The sequence below is a fragment of the Lissotriton vulgaris genome, chromosome 8, assembly GCF_964263255.1.
Source record: "Lissotriton vulgaris chromosome 8, aLisVul1.2, whole genome shotgun sequence".
Taxonomy (NCBI): Eukaryota; Metazoa; Chordata; class Amphibia; order Caudata; family Salamandridae; genus Lissotriton; species Lissotriton vulgaris.
In genome coordinates, this window is record NC_141696.1 from 1,481,966,139 (window position 1) to 1,481,987,869 (window position 21,731).

Genomic DNA, 21,731 nt, shown 5'->3' on the forward strand with positions numbered 1-21,731 from the left:
CTGTGACATTAATATGATGAAACCTAAATAGGACACATTCGTAGAATTAAAACTCGAACCAGTCGTAATTCAGTACGATTCATGTACAACTGAATGATGGCAATAGAGCCCAGTCATGGCTGAATTGTGCCCACTTCGCTGCTGCTGTCACAGAAGGCTGACAGCAAGCTGGACCACTAGCACTCAGGTGTCCCCTGAAGTACTAAAATGAACCAGTTCTGCCACCCCCTCCCGTGGCGCCTCCAACCACCCACATTTGGCCTGGGGCACTAGCAAGGGCAGCTTGAAGGCTCCATCCTGTGAATGAGGTCCTTGTAGATCTCAGAGCCCAGCTGACCTCATCAAACAAGCAAACGCTCCACAACAATGGTTCTTAACCGGGGACCCCAGGGGGTCTACAAAGCAGTGCTTAATTTGTAAAATAATAAGTGCCAGGGCTCTGACCAGGAGGTCACTGCAGCTGAACCTCCCATCGCCCTGATCATAGCTGCCAAAACAACTACTAACCATCTCTCTCGCATGTAAATGCGACAGTTCAGATTATTCCAGGTCCCCAAAGCTAAAGGAATGGCTGGGGAGGCAGGTATTATCAATTTTAATGTATATTGTAGTCCTAAATTAGAGTTGTGCTGCTCATCTCTAAATTAGACGAGCAGCACCACCATGTGGTAGACTGTTCTAAGTATGGTCTTGAGCACCGGAAAACAATTTGGTGCGGGTGCTGAGCACCAGAAAGCACCAGCTCAAATGAAGCACTGCTGCAAAGACTTCTCAAGGGATCGGCGACTGTTTACAAAATGTAATCTTATTAACAGATTAAGAAAGTGTATATAAATAAAGAAGCAAAGTATAAAATTAAACATTTCAGAACGTTCTGTGAATGTGGAGGAATTGGAGGCTACAAATTAAGTTAGTATCCTCAAATTGATTTTTCGGAAGCCGTGCAAATGCATCAAACAGAATAAAGCATGAACTCTGAGCAGCTTCAGATGAGTGGCCTCAATTGAATTTAGAAAAGCTCCAGCCTTCCTATTAAAAAATAAAATGATTTGTTTGTAACTTACATAAACTATTTCAGAAGTTGTTTGATCAATGTTTGTTTCTGTATTTTTGTGTAGTTTTGGTAGCTAAAATCATCGAAAATGCTTTACAAAAATCCCAGCCTTCCAGTAATGACTCATGTGGGGGTCCCTGGATTCCCACAATAATTCAGAGGGGGTCCCTGTAATGATTAAGTGGAGGTCCACAGAAGTTGCAAGTTTAAGAACTAGTGCTCTAAAAGGCTTATTGCTGATGATTTCTAGAGATGCAGCACTGGGGAAAAAAGAAATCTGTCTACATTAGATGGTCCCTTTAAAGGCAGGGAGAGAGAAGTGCCCACTCATGCCTCACTGAGGACCCATTTCAGAAAGACCTCTCGGATGCTGATAATGCTCTCTAGGTTTCTGGCCTCAGAATAGTGTCATTCTTGCTCTCTTTTTCTGTTTTTTCTCTCACTGCCCCTGTCTTTGTATCACTTTTCATTCCTCATTTCTATTTTCTCTTGCTATTTTTCTCTTTATGTTTCTTTTCAAAACAGGCAGTGGCAAAGCTGGCTTGTATTCTGAGTCTTGACTAAAATAATTCTAAAAATCTTGCTGTGTGATGATTCACTGCATCTTTGAGATTTAACATAGGGCCATATTATCAAGACAGGGCGATACATTATTGCCGCTTTTATCGGCAGGAAACTGCAGCTAAAGCGGCGATAATAGGCTTGATAATATGCCCTTGTGAATTCCCATAGAAGCCCAGGTTCTGGTGTTAACCTGGGGCACTATGGGGCAAAAACGGCACAGATGCGTCACGCATCTGTGCCCTAAAAGCAGCGCATTGCTGGAGTTGCGTCGCAAGCGCGACACAGCTCCAGCAATGCTCTGGGGGGCCCTATCTCCACAATGCTGCGCCAATCCTTATGCCTGCTTCAAGCAGGCGCAGGGTTTTGACGCAGCATGGGCCCAAAAGTGACCGAGTGAAATCTTGTAGATTTCACTCAGCCAATTTTGGGAGGCGTTCCTGTGCCGGAACGCCCCCCCCCTCCTCTGCGATGGAACGCCTCCTTCTGGCGCAGGGCTTTACAACGTGACGCATCAGGGAGATGCGTCATGTTGTAAATACCCCGCACCATGGCGCATGTTTTGCGCCACCGCTGCATCACAAAAGTGAGGCAACTGCGGCGTAAAAGAGGCGCAGGGGGCTTGTAAATCTGCCCCTATGTATATTTTGAAGAATTGATAACAATAGGTCAGGAGACAGATGTGCTGTCACACTAGACCTAGAAATATGTCAATGCTGCTTGCATCGCATGCCACCATGGGGCGAGTAGGGAATGCACTGGGAGCCCCTGCTAATATTTGTGAATGCTCTTCAACTCAAACCAGTATTTGGGGGAATTAACGTCCTCCTTCTTCCTTAAAAGTCATCAATCCTAGCATTCCTGTTATTGGAGAGGGAAAAGCATGGGGCAAAAGTAGTTTTAATACCCACATTCTCGGGGGTCCCAGGTCCCTGCTCACGAAACAGCTATACGCTCCTTTTAGCACCCGTGGAAGGGTGAAAAGGCTGAGATAGTCCACATGGATACAATCTATGTTCTACAGGCTGCAAACAGGTCTCTGGTGAACTCCGTACCTGCAGGTTACAAGGATATAGGTGTCGTAGTGACATTAATTCCCAAGCTTTCCTACAGGAATGGATCCTATGACTCGTAGGGTAAGTCAGATCTAGGAGTAGGCACAGTAATAACTTGCGCTAGGTTCTGTAAAGGGGACTTTTAACCTGTAGATTACACTGCTTTCCACAGCTGGTGCACTGACCCCTGAAGACTGGAACCTGAGAGGCCGGTTAAAGTAAAGGTTTCTGCCCGTCAACTTTCCCGCAGCACTTCCGGGGTCGATTCTGGCGCTATATAATATATAAATTAAATAAAATAATTTTCTGCAGCAGGAACAAAACTCCACTTGTCTACCTTTTTATCACAGGAAAGGGCACTCTAGAAGTTACGCACATATATGTGCTAATATGCTTTATTACTGGGACTTGAACATGTAACTTCTGGATACACATATCTGCAGCAGGTGCAATAACCCACCAGTCTTACTGACTGACTGGAACCTATGACCTGCAGGTTACACAAAGCTTTACAACAGAGCCACCCCCTCAGCTATAAAACTGGGGCTGGTAATAGAACTGCTAATTACCTCGCTTTCTGAGGCACGTGTTGAATACCTTGATATATTAGTAGTTTATCACAAATCTTTTAATACATTCCAAGAGGCACACATTGTGGAGATAGGGCCCCCCAGGCATACATTCCAAGAGGCACGTGCATCAGATTACATTTTCATCCCCGGCTGATCTGGAGTCTACATAAGACTTGAAGTATGCAGAGATCTCCACGGATGTTTAAGTACTGATATACAGCATGACACTATGCAAGTCGAGATAGAGGTGCATAGTAAGAGCATTGTGGATGTCACGCTGTGTAAACATGGTGTTTTAGGTTTACAGCTGTAAACAATTGTTCTTTTTGTTTGCATTTGTCACCCCGAGTGGGATGGGTGGGCCCAGAAGTGGGTCCTGTGCTCTCCACACCACTGGAGTCAAGCTATCCTGGCCGATAAGGGCTGAAAGCCCGAAACCGGTCCTAGGATGCTTGTTTCCAGTCCAGGGAGGACCTGGCCTGGCAGTTTGGGCTGGACTGTTCCCATTGGGTGCAGGGTCAAGACTGATTTGCATATGGCTAGGTCCAAACTGGAATGGCATGGTGAGCAAAAAACGATAGATTTAGACCCAGATCTCTGTACTGGGGTGAATGTATGACATTGTTCTGCATTCTGTCCATCAATTGTTTTCCATGAGAACCATTGAAGAAAGTAATCACCAGACACCTCACTGATCACCTCAGTAACTATTAGCTCCTCGCCGCCATGAAGTCTAGATTCAGGTCCAAACAGCACTCATCGCTGACACAGACGACGGACGACAACCACATGCTCTGTTATCTGTGGAGTGCCCCAAGGTTTGTAGCTCAGCCCCAAGCTCTTCAGCCCATTCATGATCTCTCTGGCCATCGTCATCCACACAGATGACATAAACATCCTCTAATGCCGGCAGCATGCAACTCATGCTCTCCCACTTAAACAAGCCCCTAACACATGAAACAAGTTCTCCACCTGCATGACCGAAGTCACTGACTTGGGTAAAGCCAACTGTCTCAAGCTCAACACAGACAAGACAGAAGTAATGATCTTTGGCAAGAACACCTCCCCATGGAACTCCAACTGTTGGCCGGCAGAACTCGGACCCACACCCAGAAGCCATGCCAGGAACCTCCAAATAATCATCAACATTAAACTGGACATTATCGCACAAGTCAACGCTGTCACAGCATCCTGCTTCCACACCCTGAAGATGCTGAGGAAGATCTTCAAATGGCTCCCAAGCAACACTGGAAGAACTGTCACTTATGCTCTACTCACCTGCACGTTGGGCTATGGGAACACCATCCATGCCGATTTCACAAAGCAACTCACTAGAAGAATAAAAACCATCCAGAACTCGGCATTTAGACTTATCCTCAACATCCCACACAGACCTTACATCACATCACACCTCAGGGAACTACCCTGGCTCCCGACACACAGCAGGTTCAATTCAATCTCCTCACACACACACACCTTCAAAGCACTACACAACTCAGGCTCCATTTATCTGAACAATCACATCTCTCTGCTCCGCAGGACTCCTACTCACACACATCCCACGCTTACTTAGAACCAGATCCGGAGGATGGGTGGTCGTTTATATCACTCTTAAGGTGTGGACTGGCCTCCCACTCCACATCAGAGCCCCTCCTCTCTTCATTAATTCCACAAGAAGCTGAATACCTGTCTATTTTCGATTGACCAGCATAGCATAAGCAGGGCTAGACACACAAATCTGCTCCGGGCCAGAATACCCTCATGGTTGATGGCAGGGCTGGACTGGCCGCTGTGGCGATTTCCAGGTGGGCCGGAAGGGTGGGGGTTGGTTTTTGACCTGCGGGCGGTTTTGTTACTAGGGGCCGGTTTTGCGGTAGTGCTGCAATATCAGCTTCCTGTAACAAAATCAACAGCTGTGCTTGACACTGGCGCACCCCCACCCTACCCAGGACCCGGAGCTTCTCTGTCGCATACCAGCCCTTCCACCCCCTTCCCCAGAGCTGGCCGCTTGGAATTGCCAGGGCTGGTTTCTGTTCCCAGTCCGGCCGTGGGTGATAGTGTGCTTTACAAATACACATAAGATTTTGTGCTGGTCCACAGGACCTTACCTGCTTTACCAAAAGCCAATATTTCATAAACATTTCTGAATGCAACTTGTGAATACGGGAAGGCATTCCCTTCCGTCAAAATAAGCGTTTTCATGTTTCATTCACAGCAGGTTTTTTTGTTCAGTGTATGATTGTGCCAATTGCACAAAAGGCTTCCATAATCATACTTAAGTATTCAGGAAAGGCTTCCAGTAGCCATGGCTTCCATTGAAGCTCTGGGAATACCTTCTGCGTCCTGGCAGGTGCAGCTGAGTCAACTTGTGTCCCCCGGATGAAAGTCCCTCCGCCTGGCTCTGCTGTCGCTGCAGCTGTGCCTCTGTGTGCTCCTGGGCGGATGCCAATGGCCTGTGTGTGCAGCAGTGATACAGTCTCTTGAATTGGTAGGGGGGGGGCTTTGCCCACGCAGGTTTGTTTATCCCACTTGCTAGTGTTGAACCTTGCCAGCCAGGTAAGTGGTTTGTGTACTGTGGTGCCCAGCACTAAGCTCTCCACTAGAGCATGCTAACCAGGCCATGTTAAACAGTCATGCGTAGGTAGAAGTGAGTCAGTAAGGCAGCATTTGCAAATTGATAAATACAGCATGTACAGTGTAAGTAGCACTGAGACAGACAAACATACACACACACACCCCAACAGCCCCCATCGCCCAGCGCCACGTCACCAGCTGCGCATTACTTTTAAATCCAGCTGAATTACAACTGCAGAAGAGGAATGCACAGTGGCGTCACTAGAAGTGAATTTTAAAGGGAAGGGGGCAGATTGGGCCACAGATAAAACTGGTGGGGTCACTTGCTGCAAATCTGACTTTGTACCTATATGTGCATATTTGAATGCGTATATGTGTATTTTTAGATAAAGATATATACATACAATACATACAAAGCAAGGTTTAAACATTTTAAGCAAACAACACTACGTTATAATGAAAGCTGGATGAACGAATGTGAGTGGCAAGGTTCAGTGTGTGGTTTTTTAGGTCTGCTCTGCAAGGCATGTTTTATTCGAGTATGAACTTGAAGCTCCGCCCACTCTCCACCCATATTTTTCATTGGCTTGTGTCACTGTCCTTTTTAAATGCTGGCTTCTGATTCATTAATAGGCTTGTCAGTCCCTCCTTAGTACTGCCTTGTCTTCATTTAGAAACTCCATGAGGACTGGCCCTTTTACTTCTGTTGTTACATGGTATATCTTTTTTAGTCTGTTAGTACTATTTTTTGTAATGCGTTTCTCCTACTGCAGGCACCACATGCTTTCCTGCACCATGCTCGCTTTCACTTTCCAAGCAGCCCAGGACAATAGCGGCTGCTTTGTTGCAAGAGTTTGAACTATTGGCATTGTAAACGACAATGCCTATTATTTATGTGTTAATTATCAAAACAGATTTAAAAAGGCATTGCCACTTACATTGCCATTAGCTTAAACTCTCGCTAATGTGAAGCCTATTGCATGGCCAATGCTTGTCTATGTCTCCTGCTGGTACATTCAAAGGATACAGAGGTGGGTTCAAAGGGGTTAGGACACATAGAGCTGGGGCACAGGCCCCATCTGGCACCCCTATAGAGGCACCACCAGGCATTCGTCTTGGTGGCACGCGCAGTCTGCCTTGGTCCCACCCCCTCCACTTCCGGCCCGTGCGCAGGATGAGAGCTCTTTCTCAGCCCATCGCCTGATCCTGTCAGTGATGTGTGTGAGCCTGCTCGGGTCTGTCCAAGTGTGAGGCATGCGCAGTCTGAGCCCTACTCATGGCCCATTTGAACTGGCTGTAGTTGCACGCTGTCCTATGTCAACTTATATGTTCTCCCTGATTTGTTTTAGCTCCCACTGCAATCCTTGTGAGGTTTAGGGGCTAATTGCTAACTTTACAAGCTCAGACTTGCATTATAATTCTGGCTTTAGCATACAACTGAAATTTGTTTGAATCTGGACGGATCACTTCATCTCCCTCTGCCTGAAATGTAAATATGTTGAAATGTAACGCAACTGTGAATGATTGAAATGCAATTGTGAATGCTTAAAATTTCAGTGTGCCACTCCTTAATGAATGCACATGATCGTGTATCTTCTCCCAACACCCCATAAAGCACTCTGTTGCACCTCGTGGGCCGTATTACGCGCGTAGCAACTCAGGGGTGCAAAGACGTGTGCCTTCTCTGTGCACTCCCAGGGCACTTTGGTATTACAGACGGCGGGCAGATGCTTGTGCAGCCCCTTCTGTAAGGCCAATGGCGCTGGCACACATGTGGCGAAAGAGCTATTTTCAGAGGGCGTTCCCTTAGGGAATCGCTCTACGTCTCCCCCATGCCCTATTACTTATGGACACAGAGACACAAAGGCCCTTAGGAGGTGCACTGACAGTGAGAAACAGAAAGGTGGGGCGCTGTTAGTGCCCCCCTGAGGTCAATCCCCTGGAGAGGGAAAAGAGACTTCCATGGACTCCCCTAGGCATCCTCCTGCAGGCGGGTGCAGTCACTCACTGCACCTGCCTGCAGAGGGATCTGAAAGGGCAGGTGGGTCCCACCTGAACAGAGAAACACAGAGAGGCTTGGAAGAAGATGGCCCATATATCAGCAAATGTGCTGCTACAGGGCTGAGCACGTTCACAGCTGCCCTGCGGGCAGCACAATCATTGGTCAGGGCCAAGTGCACCTTTGAAAGGTGCGCCATGGCGCAAACAGTGACAGTGCACCCCATATGTAATGCGGCCACAGCTAGTTTGTTTTGTGCTATATTAAGACCAATAAATACTTGTTTTGGGGTCTTAGAATGTAGATCTGTAAGAGCACAGTGCGGGTGTCACCTTTGATGTCGTGATCAGATGACACATGATGTTGAGCAGCGAAATATCATGCTTCTGCAGGGTGTTTCACAACATTACTGAGTTTTTAATATTGTCCTGCAAAAATATTGAATAAATAAAATGTGTGTCTATCCGGTGTTTAGTCACTGATGGACAGCTTTCCACTGATGGCATATTATCATTGCGACTCTTCTGAGAGTCCAAAGAATGTTTGTGTATCACTCAAGAATAGATGATCACTTTTGTGAAGGCACGAGAGTGGACATTTACTGGTGTGCTGTCCCAAACCATTGTTCTTCCATTGTTTTCCCTGCATGTTCTGTTGTTTGCCATATCCATGGACCCTGGTAAAGGGGATGACCCAGATTCTGACTCCGTTTAAGAAAGACAAGGGAACCCAGAAGGTATGCCCTAGGGACCTTGGGCAGTATCATGTTTCAAAAAACAGTGGTCCCTACTCGTGGACACAATGGTATACTAAACTGATAATCACACACCTGATAAGTGTTATGTCGTTTGTTCAGACAAAACAACGAACAGAATGGTAAAAGGAGCAAAGCAAAAAGATGCCTTAACTTAACTTAAGGCATCGAAACGTCGTCGACCAAAAAAACCCCTTATGCAATATGACATTTAAAATATTGTGCAATGCAATGGTGTGGTTATAACAATCTTTGTCTGTAACACTGACTACAAGTACACAGACATATTTTTGCTTTGCTCCTTTTACCATTCTGTTCGTTGTTTTGTCTGAATGTTGTGGGTCACGGCTGTGCCCACTTGTTATTAATGTACTCATTCTGTTTTATTAAGAGAATTGTTAAATAAATTCCTTGTCCGGCTGGACAAAAGACATAACACTTATCAGGTGTGTGATTATCAGTTTAGTATACCATTGTGTCCACGAGTAGGGACCACTGTTTTTTGAAACCAGATTCTGACTCCAGCACATCCACAGGAGAACTCTAGACCACTCCTGGGAGAACAGAAACCTCACAAGAGCCGCGTGTAAATGTGCTCTTGAGGACGAAGCCCACATGGATCCTAGTGCAGAAGGCTACTGGTTGAGGAGAGCTATTCCTAGACTTTTAGGGTGAAAGCCTCAGCTGTTCCACTCAAATAGGGTCCATCGACCACAAATAAATCCAATAGTTATTGTAACAAGGACCCTACTCCCTCCACCCACCATAACTGTGTAGTAAGAATGTGTACATTGGGTGTCTGCCCTTTTGGATTAGGGATGTGTAAATGTGATCATGATGTGCCTCCCATCCTGGTGACCAGGCATTGCCTTACCCCCACCACAGCATTCCTGTCTTCTTCCCCTTTCACTTTTCGGAAGACATACACATAATTTCCAGTCCAGAGAATTCTCCAAAGGTGAGTGAAGAAGACTCAAAATATGCCCTTCTTGTGGGTGGAAGAACTCCATACAAGGAAATGTTTTGTTTTTATCCTGTCTAGTCTAATAGATGGAATCTACAAGCAGTTCCATAGAGCTTCATCACCTCAGCCGAGTTAGAAAGTCCATGTAACAATTTTTCAACATTATGCTAGTACTGTACTGTGAGCCAGGCTTCTCCAACGAGTAGCTTGTGAGCTACTGGTAGTTCTCCAGCTATGAGCAGCTCTCCTGTGTGCAGCCAGCCTACTAAAGAAGTAGATTTTGCTTGGCTGAATATATTTATAACACAATTGAAAAGTGTGTATTAGAGACAAAAGTGTATGTATTTCCAGAACTCATAAGATGATGTTTGGAGAAAAATTGTGACATTTCCAAAATATTTTTAAAGCTGATATTTAAGAGATAAATCATGTGGTGGTGATAAATCGTATTACTAATATTATTACCTTGGATCTGTGAGTGTGGCAGCTATGGCTGTTATGGGGAAACATCACTTACAACGCAACTTTTACCACGCAGTGCCTTTACGACACAACTTTTACAACGCAAACCATTACAACGCATTGAGCTGGGAAGCGCTCTAAGATAGGGAATAGGTTTAATTTACTGTCCAACACCTTCCCTACTATCCACGGGGACTGGAGTTGGAATAGTAAATTAAACTATTCACTATCCAGCGCTCCAAAGCACTATGCGTTGTAATGGTATGCGTTGTAAAACCCGCGTTGTAAAAGCATGCGATGTAAAAGCATGCGTTGTGATGTCGTACATCCCTGTTATGTGTTGCCCATGTAAAGGGATTACAAACTGACAAAGCCTATTTCACATTACTGCTGGCAGCCCTGCCTGATGCACAGAGATGATAGTTGTTGGTAATCTTGCATAGCATGGCCACAAATGTAATCTTGTCTGATGCAGTCACTAATATAACACTAGTAGCTCAGGATAATTTTCATTGAACATAAGCTGCTCTTGTTACTGGAAAGGTTAGAGACCCACTGCAAACACTGCACTGAATGTAATTCAAACTGGGTCTCATCGAACACCCACAGGGCTCTCGCAAGAGTCTCACAGGACAAAAATTAATTAATAAAAAATGTCCATCTACCAACTACCTGCCCCTGGCAGCAATGTGTGGTATGGGCTTGGCTGCAAGACTTTAAGTTAAAAAAAACATAAAAATTCACTGTGAAAAAGGTTACAATGGAGTTATACATGAGGAAAGTAGTAAGATTTTAACTTGCGTTTAAAACCCTAAGCAATTCACTAAAAAAGCACTACCATTTAAAAAACATAAAACCAGGGATATTTGCCAGTCTTGAAGTCTAAAGTTAGACTTCAGTTCTAAAGTCAGACTTCACGTCTAATCTTAGACTTTAGGTCCACTTTAGGGTCTAAACATAGAATTCAGGTCTAAAGTTAGGTCTAAGTTTACCTTTGTGAATTGGGCCCTTTGTGCCTACCTCTAGTCCAAAGATTCTAAAACTATGCTTCAGAGCAAGATAAAACCATGTGCAAAGTGCTGATAAGTCATGAGATATAAGTTGACTTGGTAAAAATAGCGAGATGAGCTCGACATTTTCATATTCAACTGCATTCAAAGTCTTAAGCAACAAACCTGTGAAGCTGACAATATGTCTGACCCTCCAATACCCATGAAGGGGTCGCGTTAAACACAGTCACTCGCTGCTTGGTGCAGAACCATGAACAGCTACAGTACAGAGCACAGTAGAGTCAATCTTGTGTAGGCTTTCTTATATGTCTCTTAATAATAAATGTAGAAATCTAGTATGTATTCATTCTTTTCTCTGTGGGTCTTTATACATTGGCTTTAGTTTCTTAAGCTTTCAGCCATCTTGCTTTTTTTTACATTTAAATGAATTTTACTGCTGATCTCTCTTCCACGTAGGCATTGTTGAAGTTTTCCCTGCATTTGTATGATTTCTTTCAATTTTTTCATTTCTAACATAGACAAGTAACCTGCATATGAATCAGTAGTGAATGTGATAGGTCCACATCAGTGGAAGTCTTTCTTTTATGTCTGTATGAGCTAGGACTGCTGCTGGGTTGCCTAGCAACAGGATAGTGCTGCCCCTGAAGCAATGTGGCACATCACATTGGATCTCAAGGTCGGAAAGGACAGGCTTTCTTGGCAAGATTCATTCTACACTTGTTGAGCTGATGAAGGGTTCATGAGTAAGACGATGAACGTATGTCGATACAGCTGGCAGGTGGGTAGCTCTCTGCTATCTCACCTCTTCCCCTATTACACACACTGTGGCTTTAAGGTAGGACTTTGTCTGGTTTGTCTTTAGTGCCACATTGCAACTGCTGTGTGTGGTTAGTCGTTGTGAAAGGTAAGCTGTATGTACAATGACTTCCAACTAATGCACAATATGCAATTCCCCAAAAGCAGCATGTTATTCTTTGACTTTTTAAAGACTGTGTGGGCAGGCAACCAACCTTCCTTGGGTCCCTATACTGTTAGGCCTGGTATCAGGGCATCCTAGCCCTCTGATGATGTCACACTGTGATGGAAAGACACCATTTTCATTGAGGACTCATTATGAATTAACTTTAGGGTGTTTAAAAGAGGGAGTATGCCTTCCCCTTTACCAGAAGAATGTGTGCGTTTAGCATGTTGTCTAGTGCGCCAGATTTCACTATTCAAGGTGACAAGGAGAACATTCAAATTGTGTTTTGGAGCCTGAAGATGTATCCGATGGTGTGCACAAACCAGGGTTTGCACCAGTTTGTCAGCTCCCTGGGACTCGTCTACCCTTTGGGTTGACTCATAACATGACGCCAGCTAGAGTTGACATCTGGGACGGGCCAGGAGGCTCCCACAGACCTTCGAGGAACCCTCCTCAGGTATTTGCCGTAAGGATCTGCACCACCCTGCAGGGAAGAGCTGGTCCCTGATGAAAGACAAGCTGGATGGGGCCTCTGGCTTTGAGGGGCTTCTTGAGCTTCAAGGGGGCCTTAATATCCCCATCAAAGACATTAGGGCATCAGGACCCAAGGATATATAGACCATCAGTTGCGTAGTCGTGCTCTATAGTAGTGTGTGCCGGCACTCCAGACCTGCATTAATCCCACAGATGTAAAGCACCGCAAATTAATAAATACAATTAATCACAAATGGTTCTACATTACACAACAATTTACAATACCAATGACAACAGAGGCCCAGGATGTGGCAGGAGCTCCTAACCAGCGACAGTCAACAGAGGGGTGAAGAACAGAAGGCAGAGAAGCAATCAGAGAAATCAGCAGGTACCTGGCATAACCTCCACCTCAAAGCTGGGCAGCAGATCAGCAAGCACCCCTGTCTTGCCTGGAAGAGACAGAAAGAAGAGAAAAGATAGAGCGGTTACTGCAAGCAACATCCCGTGCTTCCCACACCTCCCACACACCCTGCCAACCACCTGACATCTTTGGTTGGGTAAAGCAGACAGGTCAAGAGATGCTTTTCAGACACTTGGTTCTCAGATAATGTCATGTACAAGTACGCAGGCGCAGCCCCCAGGGAGTGCGGAGGTATACCACAAGGGTAGCGTGAAGAGACGCGTGGAGGAGGCAAGGAGATACACAAATGAGTAGGAACATATTTACTCTTCAATACAGTGTTTGTTTTTAAAAAATAAAGGCAATAAATATTTTGAAGTTATGTCAAACTGATCCCGTGTTACCACTCAACACTCCATTGTTTTGTAGGAAGGCAGAATTACCATGTGTGAATATTAATGCCACAGATATCCTACAGCTTTGAAGCAGCTGCCATGACTACTGTACTTGCAGAAGCTGGCCGGCAGCCATCTTACCCTCATGCATCATGGCGGATGTTCTGTTTCTAGTCAACAGTCCTAATAACGTTCATGAATGGCATTGGTGTGTGTCAAAGATCCGTCCCCAGTAAAACAAAGGGTAGTAACAGGCTCCTACAGCAGTACGAGGCAAGTGGTGGTAAGTTACCACCAAAATGTGCTTGGTGGCATTGAACCTAGAATGTTAAAGAGTGACGCAGAATCCCAGAACCAATATTTTCCTAATGTCATTGGCCCGACTTCTGGACAAGCTACAGGATTCGCCATAGTCCCTGTTACGACTTTTTACAGCCAGGAATTACCCATTGATTGGATGATCTTATTTGTGGCGTTAAAACTAACATCCTGTTGGATTGGTCACACAGGGCCTACCAAGCACCTCAACACAGCCAGGTGCCTTCTGGGCCATGGTGGCACTGTAGCCAGATCAAGCCTTCATCACAGCAGTAAACCTTTGTGTAGTTCTGTCAAGAAGTGAAGACTTTGAGTGCCTTCATGGCTTGAGACTAATTTAAACATATTACAAATTAAATTGAAATTGGCCTCTTTTGTAATCAGACGTGGCTACGTCATTAGGTTTGCCATCAGTTGCAATTGCTGTTGTACTTTTTTTTCTTTTTTTTTACACCTGCTGCTGTAGCAGTAGTTGTATGATGGTCTTCTGTAGCTCCTAGATTAAAGGTGTCACCAGTGGATAAACTGTTGAGAGCTTGTGGCTCTGTAAGCTTGTACCCCCTGACTCTCTGTGCAGTGCTCCTTCAGCATATCCAGGCCATGTAACTGAGCAACAACACTTTCCCAGGGTGCATGTAAAGTATTTTTACAAAATTCAAACAGTAATAAAGTGAAAATAACAAGAAAAAAGTAATGTACAATAATAAACTATAGATATGCATTTTTAAAGTTTTAGATGAAAATAGAGACAAAAAGTACAAAGTGCCTCTCGTGGTTATCTGGCTGTGCTGGACTGGGTAAAAGTCCTAGGTTCAGGCAGACCACGATTGAGTGCGAGCGAGATATAGGGACCAGGTTTCTCCCACTGAAGAATTACGTTCTCAAGTCTGGGGGAAGTGTGGTTGGCATGAGGAGGTCGTTGATGCAAGAAGCAGGTCAGGCAAAGCGGGCAGTCGATGTTGAAACACAAAGAGTCAGACATTGCTGAGGATTCGAGTCGGCTGTTGTCATGGGCTGTCACTGTCAGCGTGAATAGCAGGTCGCGCTGGAGCTTTACATTGGGGGTCATCACGGGAAGTCGATTCTTGGCACAAAGAGGTCACTTTGCGATTGCAACGAGCCCAAAACTAGGGAATCTTCAACTTTTCTTACCGAGGAATACACTCTAATACCAGCCAAAGGTCAAGGACCTGGGGGCATCTCTTAGGGATCAGGTCTCACTCCAGCAGAGACCAGCTAAAGGCTCAGGTAGGTCCAATTGGAGCTGGTCAGCTGGGCATTTGTAGGGATGCATCTGAAAGCTTGTTGTGCCCCTGTAACTCAGGGGTTTCCAAACTGTGCGCCGTGGCTCCCTGGGAAGCCATCAAACCTATCCAGGGGAGCCGCGCACCAAGCACTTTAATGCATTTAATGTGATGGGTCTGTTGGCTTCAGTTAAACTAATTGGACTTAAACGCATGATGTCGATGATTTGTAAGTAACATGCCTAAAGCTGTAAACATAGTGCTTAACTTGATGGCATGTCTGGGGAGATGACCTCCATATTTCACTGGATCCCCACATTCCAACACTCCCAAAGTAAGCGGAAGATGTCTGATTTTATTTTGTTAGACTTGTTAATAGTTTCATTTTTTTTCAAATGCATTTTATACCAATGTAAGTTATCAGGAAAGTACACTTGTCCTGTCAATTAAACACACAAAGTATTATTAGGTATTGACATTTGTACTTGAACAATAGGTACTTCCAGTACACATTTCTTTCAGTACACACACATTTCCTGACAGGCCTGCTCTCCTTGAGCACAGGGAAGTAAAACACCATATACGGCACGAAAGAGGGACGTTTACAATTCTTTTTTAAAAAGAGGAATTTATTTGGCTTGCATTGATTTGGAGGCAATTTTAGGGATGAGACAGCAAAAATAAAGCTGCATGTGGTTTAAAAAATTGTGAGTCAGCCTGCTGAGACAGGCGTGTTGGCACGTATGACATGGGTAGAAATGGAAGTGCATGTAATATTCTCCAAGCACAGAAATACTTTGGCAATGGGGTCTACATGCATAGGGTGCTATCTAGAATTGTAATTGGGATAAAAAAGTTTGAGAGGGTACTTTAAAAAAGGCATGGGCAAAGAAATGTAACTAGGACTATTTTATTAGAGGTGCCGCCTTAGTAATACGAAACACCCTGCGTATATGATTATAATAACTTTAACAGCTTTAGCCCAATTATGTTCAGAGAGAAAAATGCAAGTACTCCCGAGGCCGGGCTTACATACCCCCCTCCCCTCCAAAAATTGTAACAGTGGGGAGCCATCAGCAATAGCCAATGGGTCAAGGGAGCGAAGGGTCGAAAAAGTCTGGGATCCACTGCTGTAACTCAAACAGGAGTTCAGAAAACTAACCCATGGAATCTCTTCCCTAGGGAGCATGAGTTCAAGGCAAGCAGGCCCAATCTTCCTTCTACAGAGAGCAGGGTATTCCTTCTGAATCCCCCACAGGAATTCTGATGAGAGTTTCTGAAGGGCCCACTTTTATACCTGGTGCTCACCTTTGTGTGGGGGAATTCCCTGGCCTACCCTCAAAACTGGTTCTGGTCCATCTGGTCCATTCTTCCCCTGATCCTGGCTCCGAACTGTAGAGGGCAGTGCTTCCCCAAATTGTAAAATTCAACCCAGTTTTAAGAATGACAAACATTTGCGACTCATCTAGCTTTATCAGACATGAGGCGGAGTTTTTTTTTTTAATGAAATAGTAGATATGCTTTCAAAATACTGTCAATTACCAAAATAGCATACTCTTTACAATTGTTTGTGTTCTTCTCAAACAGCAATTGATTGTAAATGTCATAACCTTGTCCACGCCCTTCAATATGTCTTTATTGAACTGTGGCCAATATATTGATCTCTATATAAAAGTAGCAGTTGGGGAACAGCATTGGAGCTGGGACACTTTTCAGAGTGGGGTGGTGGCCTGTGGCATCTGTTCATTAAAATCACAAGGCTCCTGAAAAATATTGGTGTTGATACCAGTGACTTTAGCAAATTTAAAAACCTAATCTGCAGCAGAGTATGGGGTAAGGTCTCATATCCATTGGAATATCTGTCTATCTATTTATATCTATGCAAAGGCTGAGTGCCAAAAACACGTCTGTTATTTTGTGAAAAATAAAGGAATTCATGGATAGTTGGCCCGAGAGTGTACAACTTTTTGTTCCTGACACAGAAAGCTTTGAAATAGTGGAGGCGTGAGTTTTCCCCCTCACAGACGTTTGGCAACCGTTACTCGAGGAGCTGCAGCTTCAGTGAAACCTTTGAAAGGGAGATATATATATATATAAGTAATCTATATTTTGCTGGCCGCTGATCGAAGGGCGTGTCGTCTATGCAGATTCAGCTCATCCGCTCAAAATTCCTTTCAAACACCTTGTTACAGCAAGCATCGACTTCCTTGTATGAGTGGCAACAAGGAGTGGGAAAAGATTTATACATATATTTTTTTCCAATTAAAAAACAAAGGTTAATCCGTAGTTATAGTTACAAAAACTTTATTTATTCTTCATTTGCAAACCAAACTTAAACAAAACAAACTGATAGTCTAAAGTTACAGCTATACCTTAAATTTCAATTTTATGCACCACATTTAAATTACTATAACTTTATTTATTCTTTCTATACAAACCAACATTAAAGTACACGAAAACTTTGAAAAGTTAGTTATACCCTAAATTTATATTTTATGCACCACCTTCACATTATTATGACTAGCGCTCCTCCATACACACTATTTTCAGCTCACTAACCACACAACAATAACTTTAACTCAATCCTTCTCCCTGCACTGTTTATACCCTTTCATACCCTTTCATATTGCATCACTTATACCATATGAAATCATAGCATTTATAACAACACTTATGACATCTCAAATTCCATAATTTCTAAGAACACAGTGCAAGGTAGAGTGGCAAGTTATAGTTATTGTTACTGTAGTTATAGTTAGGGTTACCTGAGTTTGGAATTCCTCAGATTATTGACCATTAATAACTTTGAGGCCATCTGCCAAATCTCCCAAAAACGTTGCAGGTCTATTCCTCTTTCTACATTGGCGGATAATGCAAAAATTTGTGTAAACTGAATTGGCATTCTGTGGAGTAGGGTATGCTGATCTAGTGTTGAGTGGAACAGCGTAGAGTGAAGAGGCATAGAGTGGAATAGCGTAGAGTCGAGTGGCCCACAGTGGAGTCGCGTACAATGGAATTGCGTTCAGTTGACTGGTATTACCCCACATTTCATATATAAATATATATATATATATATATAGGAAAGAGTTGCCCACAATTAAGGAAGACACACTGGATAAATTGAGACCATTTATTCAAGGATTGGGTCCGCCATGCACTCCCAACACAAGAGAGTTTGGCTCTACTTGTGTAGGGAGTGCATGGCGGACTCAATCCTTGAATAAATGGTCTCAATTTATCCAGTGTGGCTTCCTTAATTGTGGGCATCTCTTTCCTATATATATATATATATATATATATATATATATATATATATATATATATATATATATATATATATATATATATATATATATATATATATATATATATATATATATATATATATTTTGTTTTTGGGAGGTTTTATATGCCGCAAACACTACCCGAGGGTATTGAAGCGCTTTACATGAGCACCAAATTACATAAAAAAAATAAAAATTATTGAATACCTCACTTGTTGAACCAAATTTGCTATTTACATTCTCTGGTGAACTTGTGGCCTTTCATACATAGGGAGCACTAAGCTCCCTGTGCATAAATGAATCCTACAGCATGTCAGGGCTATTGTGAATTCAGACTCTAGTTATCCAGTTGCCTGGCACTTTAAATTAGTTCATCAGAATCAATTGAAAGATCTGTCATATACTGTTTTAGGTGCCGTTCCCAGCCCCAGACGGGGGGGGAACCGTGAGAAAAGTCTGCGGTAACTGAATCATACTTTATTCTAGCCCTCGATACCAAAATGCCGAATGGCATGAATACTAGTGAAGACATGCATAACTTCTTGTAATTATCTTTATTTTACTCTGACATAACTTGTATGTAGTTTATTCATTTCTGCCCTTATGAACATGTATATATATATATATATATATATATATTTTAAAAATGTTTCTTGTTCAATTTGTCTACTGTCTACTCACATTTCACTAAATATAAAACTGTTTACCTGTTCTTGCCCGCGTTTCCGGTCCGTCACTGCTATTGGTGCCGGTTGTACGGAGAAACGCGTTCGGTTTACTCCCCTCCCCATCCCCTCCCAGACCACCCCCTCTTCCGGTTGGTTGTCGGGCTGGTTGTCGGGAACTCAGCAGGGATATAACGAGATGCTCCCCCGAACGCGCAGTGGACGTGCCAAAGGTGCACCAAAGGCGCGCCAGGGGCAAGCCGGTCTGCGCCCGTCCGTGGCCGACCGGGGCTATGGGCCACGCCTCCTGCCCAAATTCTTGGATACTCTTCTAATGAGTTGAAACTGTGTAAGGGTATTTTCCAAATCAATGAGAAGTCCAAATGCATCCTAGAACAGGCAGAAATTTTCACACCTAGACATGACTTTCCTGAATTAATTTTTGATCCTCCCCTTTCACAAATTCATTCTTGCCCACTCCTCCCCCACTCCCCCCCCCCCCCCCCCACACGGGCCAAAAACCTGTTGAATGGACAGTTTGTTATTTAAACACTCGCTCCATGGTGAAACATCAAGTTTAAATCGCCCTACTTCTACAATCTACAAAGCCCAATTTACTTCTCTTAACCGAAACCTGGCTGACCAATGATTGCGCCCCGGATATTTTAGTTGCGATTCCGGATGGCTACTACATTCTTCAGGCAAATCGATCTCCAGGGAAAGTGGGAGGTGGGGTTGCTGCTATCATACGTAAGGAACACCAGTTTATCACTTTAGAGACCACTGGTTTGCCCTCACTGACTTTTTAATTTTAAAATTTTACTCTCCTCAGTCATCTTTTATTTGTGCTCTTTTTTATAGACCTCCCGGCAATATGTCCTCCTTCCCTCAGGCACTGGGTAAGATGATATCTCACCTTGTTATTAATTACGCCAGGATTCCTATAATTGGGGATTTCAATTATTGGCCTAGCAACAATCGGGAGAGCTCTAGTTCAAGGGAATTTGTTGACCTTCTTTCGGGGATGAATTGTATCCCACATGTGATGGGAAGCCACTCACATAAAGGGGCATACCATAGACCAAGTTTGGACACTAAATCTGAAGATCTCCACTCCTTTAATAGCTCTGTGTGTCTGGTCGGATCACTATTTGATTACTTTTACTCTTCAATGCATTCACTCTCCAAAACCCCAACTAACTGAGAATCAAATGTCAAATTGGAGACGAGCAGATATGGCCCACTTTCGCTCACTTTTAGTGAGCACTTCCCCTTCCACACTAGAAGTTTTTCAGACTCAGGCTGAGAGCATTCAATCATGGCTGGAGTCTTCTAGCGACTGTGTTGCTCCCCACAAAAAAACTAAGATCATGAGGCCGCACGATGCTCAACGGTGGTTCTCGGATGATCTAAAAATAAAGAAACTCGAACTTAGACAAGCTGAACGCTGATGGCGTCGCCATTACCTTCCAGATAAAAAAGCCTCTTACTTAGTTTTGATGGAAGAATATAAAAAATTGATTACAAAAACCAAGGCTAACTATTTCTCGCAAAAGATTGTCAATGCATCTAATAAATCTAAAGAGATTTTTTCCATAGTCGACCAATTCTCGAAGCCAGACAGAGTTACATTAAAACCAGTTCCCTCACATAGCTATGCGATTCTCTTAGACTTGAGTCAACATTGTCTTGATCGAATTCCCCTGATCTCAGAGGAGACCTTTTTTGAATCTACTAAATAAAGTCAGTTCTGGCTCCCCCTTGGATTGCTGTCCTCCCTATATTCTTCGAGAAGCTTTTACCACATGTCCTGACCCCCCTGCTCGTTCTTGAACAACTCACTTGAGCTTGGCATTGCCCCGGATTTCTTTAAAAGAGCATAAATTATTCCAATCTTGAAAAAAACAGGCACCGATTCTTCAGCTCTCTGTAATTGTCACCCTATTTCCTTGTTGCCCTATCTGGGAAAAGTTTTAAAGGCGCATGTAGCTAATTGTTTTAGCTCCTTTGTTGAGCATTTTCAAATTCTGGATCCTCATCAAGCAGGCTTTCGACCCGCCCACTCGACTAAGTCGGCCATTCTCTCTGTCATGGATGAGCTCAGAGGAGGGGCAGATACAGGTATCACCCAGGCCCTAATACTTTTGGATCTTTCTGCAGCGTTTGACACGGTCGATCATGGTATTCTGATCGACCATGTCAGGAACGCTGAAATTTAGGGCCTAGCCCTAAAGTGGCTTTCCTCCTTTTTGAACAACCGGTCCCAGGCGTTGCGCCTCGCCAACTTCTCCTCTAATCATAGAGACATTACCTGTGAGGTTCCTCAGGGCTCCTCTCTTTCCCCGCTCCTTTTTAATCTCTATCTTTTTCCTTTAATTAATTTATTGAGGGAAAGTAATGCCAGAATTTTTAATAACGCAGATGACCTTCAACTGGTGTTCAACATCAATCCATCTGCTTTGTCCGAGTCCAATGTTCAAGACACGACGGTCTTCATTAGCGACTGGATGAACAACAACCAGTTGAAGCTGAACCCGGAGAAAACTGAGCTGATTTTTACGGGTGGTTCAGCAAATCCTTGGCACTCCAACTTCTGCCCCCCGAATTTGGGTAAACCACCTGTGCCAGCTGTTTCTTCTAAAAGTTTGGGGATCATCATAAGTAATGATCTGTCCATGAAAGCCCAGATCAGCTCAGTTGTCTCTGCTGGCTTCTTTTAGCTGCGTAGAGTAAAGAAGGTTAGTAGATTTGTGAGCAGGGAAGCTATGATCCTGGTCACTCTAGCCCTAGTGATCTCTAGCTTGTATTATGCCAATTCATCGTATGTTGGTATTCCGGCATACCAATTGAAGCGCCTCCAGCTTGTTCAGAACCAGGCGGCCAGGCTGATTTTTCATCAGCCTAAATGGCATCATGTTAGCCCACTAATGAAAAGCCTTCATTGGCTTCCAGTGAGTAAGCGCTGTGCGTTTAAGATGGGTTGCA

General features: G+C 43.9%; 1 protein-coding gene across 2 annotated transcripts in view; it reads right to left on the reverse strand.

Annotated features, from left to right (window-relative positions):
• Positions 1-21,731, reverse strand: part of ILDR2 (immunoglobulin like domain containing receptor 2) — a 707,528-nt gene that overhangs the window by 160,774 nt on the left and 525,023 nt on the right. For both annotated transcript variants that reach the window (XM_086935538.1, XM_086935539.1), the window contains exon 4: positions 12,833-12,889. In XM_086935538.1, the coding sequence (XP_086791664.1) occupies positions 12,833-12,889 (57 nt within the window). The remainder of the gene's footprint in view (positions 1-12,832; positions 12,890-21,731) is intronic.